Source organism: Peromyscus maniculatus, chromosome 8 (assembly GCF_049852395.1).
Source record: "Peromyscus maniculatus bairdii isolate BWxNUB_F1_BW_parent chromosome 8, HU_Pman_BW_mat_3.1, whole genome shotgun sequence".
Classification (NCBI taxonomy): domain Eukaryota; kingdom Metazoa; phylum Chordata; class Mammalia; order Rodentia; family Cricetidae; genus Peromyscus; species Peromyscus maniculatus.
In genome coordinates, this window is record NC_134859.1 from 42,152,404 (window position 1) to 42,164,810 (window position 12,407).

At 46.8% G+C, this 12,407-nt stretch overlaps 2 protein-coding genes across 7 annotated transcripts in view; both read right to left on the reverse strand.

The window, feature by feature from the left end:
* The window catches only part of LOC102911311 (fatty acid hydroxylase domain-containing protein 2), a 44,299-nt gene extending 32,082 nt beyond the window's left edge, over nucleotides 1-12,217 (reverse strand). Inside the window, exon 1 of the mRNA XM_076542401.1 lies at nucleotides 12,160-12,217. The gene's annotated coding sequence lies outside the window, so the exon portion shown is untranslated. The remainder of the gene's footprint in view (nucleotides 1-12,159) is intronic.
* LOC121831808 (fatty acid hydroxylase domain-containing protein 2-like) overlaps nucleotides 1-12,407 on the reverse strand; it is a 30,987-nt gene that overhangs the window by 11,310 nt on the left and 7,270 nt on the right. For 4 of the 6 annotated variants that reach the window (XM_076542400.1, XM_076542399.1, XM_076542395.1 and 1 more), the window contains one exon: nucleotides 1,512-1,559. In XM_076542400.1, coding sequence (XP_076398515.1) covers nucleotides 1,512-1,559 — 48 coding nt within the window. Of the gene's footprint in view, nucleotides 1-1,511; nucleotides 1,560-7,389; nucleotides 7,494-12,159; nucleotides 12,298-12,407 lie in introns of those variants that run through there. The other 2 variants (XM_076542397.1, XM_076542396.1) reach the window with 2 other exon arrangements.

Genomic DNA, 12,407 nt, shown 5'->3' on the forward strand with positions numbered 1-12,407 from the left:
GGGTGTGTTTGTGAAAACCAGGACTCTAGACTGGGGGAGGGAAGAGGATTGCCCCAACTCCAAGATACTGTTGAGCAATGTTGCCACCCAGATCTGGATAGGAAAGGCATTGAACAGCTGTGCCATGTTATGTCATCAGACCTCATGGCAAAGGTAAAGAGTCACTCAGTGTGTCCTGGAGTCTCTTTTTCAATGGTCACAATTACAATCAGGTATGGTGGCACAAAACTGTAATCTCAGCTCTTGGGAGGTGTCGAAGGGAGATCAAGAATTCAATGTTGGTCTGGGCTGCTTGAAACCCTGTTTCAAAAAGTCCACTGACAACCACTGGATGATGGCCCTTACACAATCTCCAAAACATTCTAAACTAGAGGTCATAGAAGGCATGAAACCAAGTAGCAGGGTCCCAGGCCTCTCCCAGTGTGACACCCACATCCCTTGTACTGTAGACATGGATGACAAATGTCACACCACAATCTTCCTCAGCCTGCTAGGCTCTGCTTATAGTCCCTCAGAGGTCATAATTACCAGGGCAGTGGTGGAGCACGTCTTTACATCCAGCACTTAGGAGGCAGAGGCAGGTGGAACTCTGAGTTCAAGGCCAGCCTGGTCTACAAAGTGAGTTCCAGGACATTCAGGGCTACATAGAGATACTCTGTCTCAAAAAACATACAGGAGGTGGGGTCGCTATGATATGGACACCTGGGCTCACTGGAGCTAATGACTAGGACAGGCACAGAACTTCATGGGGCTGACCTGAGAGGACAGTTCTTTCTACCAGACTCAAGACCTGAGGGGCCTATGGTTTCCTTGGTCCATTCCCAGAAACCTGAATCTTCAAGTCAGCTCTCATCCCTGTCCATTCTACTCTCCATCAAAAGATAAAGCATCCTTTTCACAGCCAGTGAAGGTACACATTAGGGCACAGCCTCAGGAATGTACTCTCTCATCTCTCTTTTCCCACTCTTAAGTCTCTTGTCTCTTTCTCTACCTGCCCTCTGTCTAGATTGGTTTGACCCAGACCAATCACAACTTGTTCTTCTCTCTCTCTCTCTCTCTCTCTCTCTCTCTCTCTCTCTCTCTCTCTCTCTCACACACACACACACACACACACACACACACACACACACACACACACACACACACGAATACCATGTGTTGTCTTAAAGGGGTTTGGAGCCTGTGTTCTCTGCCTGGTCACTAACATGAGAATGTCACCTTGGAGCAGCCACTCCTGAAGCCTTGAACTGTATAGGAAACATAAGAGAGCCAGGCGCTGGTGGCACACATCTTCCATCCTCACACTCAGGAGCCAGAGGCTGGTGGCACACATCTTCCAGCCCCACACTCAGGAGTCAGAGGCTGGTGCATTTCTGAGTTTGAGGCCAGCCTGGTCTACATAGAAACACCAGGCCAGCCATGGCTATGTAGAGACAAAAGGGAACAAGAGACTGTGGAGCCCCCAGGGAGGGGCTACCCTTCACCAGCACAGTGGGAGAGTAGGTGCTTACCTGGTTGGACTTCCCATGATGTCTTGGGCTTTCCATGTCTCCTGTCATCTGGAAGACAAAGTACAGGTTTGGGAGTCCCTGCCACATGCCGCTGAAGAGGGGACAGTGAAGGAGGACAAGGCTGGCACCAGACAAACTGATCCTAAAACTTATACTGGGGAAATGAACAGTAAAGAGCTAAGAAAATGCCAGAAAGAAGGGCATTTCTGTTGGGAGGGGCAAAGACAAGGACTGTGAGCTCTGCCAACACTGAAGGCAGACTTCATACAGAACTGACTGTGGGGGCTGGAGAGATGGCTCAGCAGTTAAGAGCCCTGGTTCCTCTTCTAGAGGACCCAGGTTCGGTTCCTGACACCCACATGATGGTTCAAAACCATCTGTAACTCCAGTTCCAGGAGATGCCCTCTCTGGCCTCCTTAGGCATCAGGCATGTATGTGGTACATACACTTACATGCAGGCAAAGCAATCATACCCTTACATCCTTAAAAAAGATTATGTGCAGGTGTTTTTGTGTGTTGTGGTATTGCACATGAGGGCAGGTCCCTGTGAAGCCTGAAGAGGGCATCTCACAGAGTGACTGGAGGTGGAGCTACAGGTCACTGTGGGACAATGAATGTGACTTCTGGGGCCTGAGCTGGGTCCTCTGAAAGTGAGGAGCGCTCTTATTGACTGAGCCATCTCTCCAGCCCTGCCCTGTCCTTTATTGTTCTTCTTGGTTGTTTATTCTATTTAATTAGGAGTGTACACGAGTTCTTCTCAATTGTTGACTTGGAGCCACAGTTCTCTGGGAGGAGTCAGCCTGGGCACAGCTGGGGCATGCTAAGAGCCCCCAGGGTCTAGTGCCTGCCTTGATTTGCCCCTGGCCTGGCTAGTGAATAGCCTGTTTGTTTTATGACAGAGTTTTAATAAGTTCGTGGATTGATACTCAGTTTCACTAGCTGTAAGGGACACTGAGCTGTCCCCTCACACTGGTTAGGACAGCTACTGTGAAAAGCAACACAGGGCGGGGGTGTGGCTTAGTGACTGGAGCTGGTGTGCAGCCCCCAGGAAGCTCTGGGTTCCCACCCAACAGCAGACAGGATGATGCAAGAGTGCCTGGAATCCCAACACTCAGCAGTCAGGAGGACAGGAGTTCAGAGTAAGGAAGTTTAATGGGATCCATGTGGTGGGACACATTGTCATCTCAATGCTGGGGTGTCAAGGACAAAGGGATCCCTGAGCTCACTGCCTGGCCAGTCAGGCTAGCTGAATCAGAAGACTCCATGTTCAATGAGAGATCCTGCTTCAAAAGTTAAGGTGGATAGTCTGGCATGGTGGTGTATGCCTTTAAGTTTTAGTTACAGTGTTGGGAGACAGCCAGGCTACATAGTATTAATGAGATGAAGAGGGATTGAAGAAGACACCCAACTTCAACTGTGGACTATACACACACACACACACACACACACACACACACACACACATTTCCAAACACAGATGCACACACATACACATAAATAAAATCTTTAAAATGACAACAAAGTGGCTGGAGAGATGGCTCAGGGGTTAAGAGCATTGATTGCCCTTCTAGAGGACCCAGGTTCAATTCCCAGCACCCACATGGCAGCTCAAAACTGTCTGTAATTCCCGTTCCATGGGACCCAACATCCATGGCAAAATACCAATGTGCATAAAATAAAAATAAATAAAATGACAACAAAAATCCCTCCACCACAAACAAAGAGATGTGAGTGGGAAAGTTGTGGAAGGGTATGACCAAGACACATTGTAAATATATACGAAAATGTAAAACAATAAATACACTTTGCTTTTACTGGGTCGAACTGGAAACAATAATTTACAGCATTTCACTTCATGTTATAAGAATGGCTGTTTTTTCCTTTTTTTTTTTTTTTTTTTTTTTTTTCCCTGAGACAGGGCTTCTCTGTGTAGCCCTGGCTGTCCTAGAATTAGAACTGTAGACCAGGCTGGCCTTGAACTCACAGAGATCCACCTGCCTCTGCCTCCCAAGTGCTGGGATTAAAAGCCTGTGCTACCACTATGCCCCCTGCCCCCAGCTTTTACTTTTATTTTTCTGTTTTTTCCTTATGGTCTCATGCAGTGTCAGCTGGCCTCACTATGGTGACTGAGGATATCCTTGAAGTTCTGAGTCTCCTGCTTCCACCACACCTAGCAAGCTCGTCTCTTATCTGAAAGATAACAAGTGTTGGCAAAGACCAAGAAGAAAGGACCTTTAGTATGCTCTCAGTGGGCCTGGAAAGGAGCACAGCCATTGTTGAAATGAGTACAGAGATTTCTCGGACATTATGAATAGAACTGGCATATGAGCCAGACATACTGCTCTCGGGCATACACCAAGGGACTCTATACCCTATGTCTTTCTTGTTCTATTATTGTGAGGAGACACCATGACCAAGGCAACTTTTAAAGTAAAATATTTAGTTGAGGGCTTGCTTACGGTTCCAGAGGGTTAGTTCAGAGGGAGGGAGCCTGGCCAAAGGCAGGCAGGCATGGTGCTGGACAAGTAGCTGAGAGTTCACATCAGATCTTCAAGTTTCCCACCCCCAGTGACACATCTCCTTCAACAGGGCCACACCTCACAATCCTTCCCAAACTGTTCCACTAACTGGAGACCAAGCATTCAAACATATGAGCCTATAGGGGCCATTCTCATTCAAACCACCAAGGCCTACCATAGAGATGCTTGCACATCCATGTTCATTGCTACTCTAGTCATAACACCTAGGACATGGAGTCAGCTTAGGTGTCCATCAGCAGATGAATGGATAATGAAAATATGGTACCTGTACATGATGGAATTTTGTTCAGCCAAAAAGAAAAATGAAATTATAAAGTTTGCAGGAAAATGGATGAATTTGGAAAGGATTATACTGTGAGATAATCCAGTCTTAGACAAAAACTGCATATTTTCTCCCAGATGCCGCTCGTAACTCTCTTTGTTTGGTTTTGTTTTTTCGAGACAGGGTTTCTCTGTGTAGTTTTGGTATCTGTCCTGAAGTTCGCTCTGTAGACCTGGCTGGCCTTGAATGTACAGAGATCTGCCTGGCTCTGCCTCCTGAGTGCTAGGATTAAATGCGTGTGCCACCACCACCCAGGGCAAGTTTTATTTTCAATGAAACTAACACTTTGTATGCTAATAGAAAATAAAAAGAAACTACTCAAAAACGAAGAAGAAGCTATGAGCAACCAGCCAGGTGCAGAGGGCATGCCCTTAATCCCAGCTCTTTGGAACTCACAACTAGGTGATTCAAGGTTAACCAATGAGTATATCTAATGATCTTAGGGCCCTGAGATGTCTACACTCTCATGTCCACTGAATCACTGCTTACAACTGCTGAGAAATGGAGTAATTGCCAATATAGTGGAGCACATCTGGAATTCCATTTCCTGAAACCCCCCCCCCACTGGAGAATTTAGCAACACTCTGCCTCAAAATAAAAAATAAATAATTAAATGGAGGTGGGGAGGCACTGGAGAGATGCTCAGTGGTTAAGAGTACTTGTGGCACAATCATGAGGACTGGAGTTTTAATCCCAGAACCCATATAGTAAGCCAGGTGTCCCACAAACATCTGTAACTCTGGTCTCTGCAGGAGTGCACAGATTCACAACTGCACTTTTGTCTGAGTGTGTATCATAAAGGGTGGGAACACACACACACACACACACACACACACACACATCTTTTGACAGTTTAGAATATCTAGATGATGAGCAGCTTAAACACTCAGGAGGACACATAGAGACCAAATCCTCTCATCCCAGGTTGTTCCCCTCTGACAGTCTGCCCAGATGGCGACCACTGCAGCCAGTGTGGCTGTGGGTTCATGATGGGGTGACAGGCACACCCACACCAGGGGGCTTCAGTGGGGGTGATAATGCGGAGCCCACAAAGCCTGACATCCCTTACCAGGGAGCCTGGCTGGCAGAGCATCAATGTGCAAGGTCTTGTGTTTTTGAAATCAGTTTCTGGAGTGTGCCCAGAACTGGGGTCACCCTATGGTGTTTCAAGGCCGTGCTGAGGCAGTGTAGACTTTCAAATGCTTGCTTAACCTGACCAAGAACTGAAACATTATTTCACACTGAAGAACTGAAATGTAAGCTCTAATGAACAAGTTACTTTATGGTAAGAATCTGACCGGTAGTGGAAGTGTGAAGCCAAACTAACCCTCATTATTAACAAGTCTGTTGCATTAGTGGCCATGGAAGGCTGTGCCCACTGTTTGGGGGTCACTGAGGATTGTTAAACTGGGCTGTCCAAGTGTTTGACTTCCTTGAGCCAGCTGTGTGGTGTTTTATATGTGAGTTAATTAAACTAAAGTGATTTTATTCTAGAAAAAACAATGCTTTTTTAAATAAAGGGAGGTGTGGGGTATAGGTCAATAATAGCACATTTCCCCTGAATATGAGGCCCTGAATTTAATCTCCACTAATGCACTCACAAGGAAGAGAGAGAGGGAGGAACACTTAAGTGTTCATCAACAGTGAATGGACAGTCAAAATTGAGGTCAGCCACACAAAGATGACAAGGAGAATCCTATCATTTTCAGTAAGATGGATGGAAAGAACTGGAGACCATTATGTTTAGTAAAAAAAAACAAAAAAAGGCCAGAAAGATTAGCACCAGGGTCTCTCACCAATGATATCTATCGTAGTTGACACCATCGTTTGAGAGGATGGTGACTCTGAGTCTGTCCCAGGGGAGAGGTGCTCACAGGTTCTATGTTACAGTGAGGTAGGAGCAGACTCTCTGGGGTTGGTTCACTGAGACCCCAACCCTGGATCTGTGACAGCCATGGTCATTTAAGAGGCAGAGCTGAGTTCTGGGAAGCAGGTCTTGCTGAGAGTGTGGGATGAGGAAGTGCAGAGGCTGGACTCTGTTCTGGGCATACTTACAGGACAAAGTATAAGACTCTCCTCTCGTGTGGGAAGGCCCTGGGGCTATGAGAGTGGTGTTTATCTACTGACCTATGATTTCCTGAGAGCCACAGGGTTTCCTAACCACAGGTTTGTTGTTGAGATATGCCAACACGCCCATGAACTATCTCTGGAGGTGGTGATCAGGTACCAGAGTCCCTGAGGATGAGGCATAGTTCATGGTATTTATATCAAGCACTTTGCCTCCTGAGCCCTTCTATGATTGGTACAGACAATTAGTTTTATGAGAGCAGAGAAAGTTTCTAGGGACAGGCTTCCATAGGAAGAAGAAAGCAGGGGGCCCTCAAACACAGAAATGACTTCACATTGTTAGCTAACAATCTGGTTCAAATTAGTAATTCTGACAAGTAAAATTAACAACATTTACATTTAAAATTATATTTCTATATTTTTTTCTTTTTTTGAGACAAGCTTTAACTGTGTAGCTCTGTGTGGCCTGGAACTCACAGAGATCCACCTACCTCTGCCTCCTGAGTGCTAGGACCAAAGGCGTGCACCACCATCTCCCGGTTAAAGTTTTTTTTTTTAAATCGGGTTGAGTGTGGTGATGCACACCTTTAATTGCAGTACTCAGGAGGCAAAGGCTTGTGAATCTGAGTTCCAGCCAGGGCTATGTAGGGAAACACTGTCTCAAAACTAAATGTGTGAGTGTGTGTCTCTGTGTGTCTGTGTATCTGTGTGTGTTCATGTTTCTGTGTGTGCATGCACACACTCACATTCCCGTGGAGGCTAGAAGAGGACATCACATCCTCTGAAACTGGAGTTAGTTATAGGAGCTTGTGAGCCATCTGATGGGGGTAGTGGAAAATGAATCTGTGTCCTCAGGAAGAGCAGCAAGTGGCCTTAACTGCTGAGTCATCTCTCCAGCCGCCTTCCCTCTACCCTTGGAGGTCTCTCTGATCTAAGAGCTGGAAGTTACCTTAGGCTGGTCTTGTTCTGATGTGCCTGTGTGGTTGCTGGAGAACAGTAGCAGTCTGCAGGATGGATCCCACCCTCATAATCAGCAACTTGTGAAAGTAGGAGCTGAAACAGCAGGATTCTGATGTGGAAATGAGGCTTTTGAAACTGATCCAAAGCTCCTAACACTAGACACCAGACAGCTTAGTGGGTAAAAGCATTTGCTAGGCAGGGTTTGATCCTGGAACCTATATGAAAACAAAAAGCTAGCCCATTGGCTCTTTAATCTCAGCACTTGAGGGTAAGATGGGAGGCAGAGATAGGAGACTCAGTGGGAAATTTAATGACAGGAAGAAAAGAGAGACCCTGCCTCAAAGCAAGCAGGAAGAGAGAACCAATTCTTCTCTTTCTCTTTCTCTCTCTCTCTCTCTCTCTCTCTCTCTCTCTCTCTCTCTCTCAATAGATGCATAGCTAAAAGAGAAATATCCTAATTTTTTCATCTAGCTATCGTCTTCAGAAAGAACAAATATTCTTGTCCCCTCCCTTAAGAGTTAATCCTAGTGGGCCTGTCAATCACCTGGTCAGGAAACAGCCCCTGACTTTCTGAAATATTTATGAAATAGAACAAAGCCTCCCTAAAAATGTGCATCAGCACAGTGGTTTCTCTGGCGTTGTCCATTCTCCCCTTTCTAGAGGGTTCAAGTCTGCCTTCTCTCCTGGAGAATGCCTTGATTTACTCTGCTATGAACTCTGTCCTCTGTAGGCCACCGTACTCACTGGAATTCTTCTCATGGCAATCACATGGATCAGGGACCCAATAGGAGGCCCCAGGAAGATCCAAGTTCGACTCAAACTTGACAGAGATTTAGTGGCAGAACTTGAATTCGGTGCTTATCATGCTATCTGACAAAGTATAGACCTTCTTGAAGGCAAGGGTGAGTGTGGCAGGCTGAGAGAGATGAGCCTGCTGGCCATGAACAATGCACTAGTGCGTGTTGCACTAGCAAAGAGCATGTTTCTCTAGCATTTCCATCATTTTATTCAATCAATGTTGTGTGTCAGAGCTGGAGACACAGCTCAGGGGTTGAGTGCCTGAAGTTCTGGATTCCAGCCCTTGTGTTTCTTAAATCGGATGTAGTGGCAATGTCTATAATCCCATTACTCAGGAGGCAGAGGGAGCAGGATCTAGAGTTTAGGTTCAGTGGGCAAAGTGCTTGTTGCTCAAACATAATTACTTGAATTCAGATTTCTAGGATCCAGGGAAAAGCCAGACACAATAGTGCACATCTGTAACCCCAGGGACAGGGACTGTGAAATCCCCAGAAGCTAGCCTGAAGTACACATAGAGTAGTGAATGACAAGAGAGACCCTGTGTCCGATAAGGTAGAAGATGAGATGGACACTCAAGATTGTCCTCATGCACACACCCACACATATGCCCAAACACACATTAAAAACAAACAAACAAGCCAGCCTGTGGTGGCCCTCACCTTTAATCTCAGTACTCAGGAGGCAGAGGCAGGCAGATCTCTAAGAACTAGGCTAGCCTGGTCTACAGGACAAGTTCCAGGACAGGCAAAGTTACAAAGAGAAACCCTGTCTCAAAATGCCATACCAAACTAAACCAAAAAAAAAAAAAAAAAACCAAAAATAAAACAAACAAAAAGACTTTCAAGGTCAGCATTAGCTACATACCATGTTAGGTTTGAGGCCAGTCTGGGATATACAAGACCTTTCAAATTTAAAGAAAAGAAAGAAAGACATTCCTTGTTCCTAACTTACAAAATAGTATTATCTAACTTTCCTAGATGACACAGTGTTCAGAAGAGTGAGTACCATTTGGGATAAGGGACACGTTCTGGAAGGAGAGAACAAGACACAATAATATGTACTAAAAACTGAGGTTTCTGCTATTACAATGAGTTGATTCTCTCTTCCCGAGAACTTGGCTTGCTATGATTTTTCCAAATTTAATACTTTTCAGCACTGGTCTTTTTATTTTTAATTATGTATGTGGTTTTTGCCTGTGGAGGCCAGAAGAGGGCGTTGGATTCCTCTGAAGCTGGGATTAAAGGCAGTTGTGAGCTGTCCAATGCGGGTGCCACAGAGCTCAGGTCCTCTGTAAAAGCAGCAAGTGCTCTTAACACAAATATCTGTAATTCCAGTTCCAGGGGATTCAACCCCCCTCGCCTAGGCTCCAAAGGCACTGGGCATACGTGTATACAAACATATATGCAGGTGAAACACCCATGCATAGAAAACAAAAGCGAATAAATATTAATTAAAACAAACCAAACAGAAAACTAGTTGGACAACCAAGAAGGACTGCTTCTGGGCTAGCCCCCAGCGGCTCCTCCTGTCTCTTTTGTCCCTTCCTCTGGAGAGGTGTAAGAGCCCAGGTCTTGACCTGACTCCTCTGCCTCCACTTATGAGTGCTGGGATCATGGATGCCCAGCACCACATCCAGTTTGCTTTGTCTTTGCAACAGGCTCTTTCTTTGTAGCCCAGGCAACCTCATCCTGAATGCTGGGGTCACAGGTGTGTGCCGTCACACCTGGCCTAATAACTCACTCTTACAGGACAGAAAAAAAAAACAAAAACAAAAACAGTAACAGCCTCAACAAACTTGCTGGTGTTGCCTCATGCCTGCAATCCCAGCACGAGGGAGACGGAGGTGGGAGGACTGGAAGGGTTTCAGGCTAGCCTGGGCTATCCAGTAAGTTCCAGGCCAGGCGAGACTGGCATCTTGTCTTATAAAACAAAAACAAGCTGGGTGTGGTAGGTCAAGGCTAGCATCCCAACTCTTGACAGGAGTCAGGAGTTCAAAGCTAGCCTTATGTAACGAGTTTGAGGTATGTGGACTACACATGACCCTGCCTCAGAAAACAAAACAAAAACAAACAACATCAAAGAAACAAAGCAAACCCCCAAATCCAAAACTAGACCCAGAGCTCATGGTCTACCTCTGTTTTGTAGCTCAGGAGACAGACTGTGACTTGCTCCAGGCTAGGAAGGTGGCACAGTGGGTAAGAGTACTTATGTGTGAGGACCTGAGTTCAAATCCCTAGAACCTACATAAAAATCCAGGCATGGCCAATAACCCTTTTGCTGTGGCAGATGGAAACAAGAGTATTAATGGGGCTTGCTAGTGGCCAGCCTGGCTTCCAGTTCAGGAGGCTACCCTGACCCTCTCTTTATTGTTGTTGTTTTGATTTTGATTTTTTTTTTTTTTTAGACAGTGTCTCTCTTTGTAGCCCTGGCTGTTCTGGAACTCACTCTGTAGACCAGGCTGGCTTCAAACTCACAGAGATGGGCCTGGCTCTCTAATGCTGGGATTAAAGGCGTACACTACCAATGCCTGGCCAGAAATGATTTGTCAAAGTGACTCACTCCAAACCCCACAAGGCCTCCAGTGGAAGCCAAGCTTCTTAACATTTTGTCTCAGGCTCCATGTTCCTTAAGATTTCTAATGAGAGAGACAGCAACTGACATGACCCTTTGCCCACCCTCAGCCTCTGTTTGCACTCTAGGGAAGAGCTAGCCAGTCAAGAGGGTCTCCTGGCCAGTCACCAGCCTCAGACGCAGCAGCCTAGATGAGCACTTCCACAGGAGAAGGCTCCCAAGAGCAACAGTGGCCCTTGTCTGAGAAGAGACAGAGGGAAAAGTAGCTGATACAGAACCGAGGAGCTGAAGTTTCCCCAGAAGGTGAGACTCTCCTTGGGCAGTGTCCTTTAAGAGTTTCCAGCTAGCTGGGTGTGGTTGTGCACATCTGGAATCCCATCTACTTTGGATGCCAAAGCAGGAAGTTCCCACGTTCACAGTCATCCTGGACAACTTGGCAAAACCTTATCTCAAAAGACAATTAAACAAAAAAAGAAAAACATGTGTGGCTTGATTACAGAGCACAAGTCTAGCACCTGTAAGGCCCCGGGTTCTAGCCCCTGCAGTGCATGCCTGTTGTGCTTATAATGGTCAAAGCACCAAACCCGAGCTTGGCATCCAGCCCGCCTCCAGGAAGCGCTTGCTGAACAAACAGAGCCCCAAACAAGAAAAGTTGTTTTGTTTTTCTCTCTCAGAGCTTGTGGCTGAGCCCGTGGATGCCTTTCCTTCCTGCTGGTGACTTGTGTGGTAGAGGCGAAAGCAGACCCTTTTTGCATTTCTTTTATCAAATTGACTTAATCTCTCTGTCTCAGCCGGTGACATCTGTTTGGAATTACAAGAAAACCTGACAGCAGCTCCCCTGCAGCAGCATCCTGTCTTGCCTGGCTTGAGCACCTAGGACTCTCCTGCAAAGCACTTCTCCACTGCTCCATCTCTACCCAGTAGCTTTGGTGGGAGTCCTTCCTTGAGGCCATTGGACGTACCGATCGTCGTCCAAAACCTGGAGCCGCTGCTGTACTGAAGGCACTTGGACCTGGCTGACGAGCTCGCAGCCCATACATACACACATCCTCCCGGAGGGAGTATGGCAGCTCGCTGCAGTCCTGCCAGGACGAGGGTTGCCTCCCAACAGTCTCTTCCAGTTTCACTTCCCTCTTGGGAACTGTTCCCTACCAGCTTTAGAAGTAGACCCGGTTCACTAGAGCTCCGTCAGTTTTGAGAAAAGCGACATTATTAGGAGACAGAGGGGGCAGACACAGGCAGGTGGTGCTGACTCCGTGAGAAACAGGTAGAGGACAGCCCAGGCACACTTCACCTGTGGAGGAGGGGAGAGGGCAGGCTGATGGCAGAGGGGGACTTGGATGTATCCTGGCCTTCCCAAAGAGTCCCCTCCCAACAGTCCCCTGCTCACCTCTGCAGAGGGCTGTTCCCTGTCTCCAAGCCACAGGTCCAGCCTGTAGTGCTTCTGGGTTTTTTTTTTGTGTGTGTGGCTGCTGCGTAGCTCTACAGGGTAACCTTATTGTCACCCGGCTCAGCTTGGGTGGGTCAGGAGGCTGGCCCTGGTGATCACATTACATGGCTGCCGACTGGCTCTGGTCAGGCACGTGATGAGAAAAAGTTTAGGTCTGCGTGGGCTGGAAACAGATGCCTTTCTTTTGG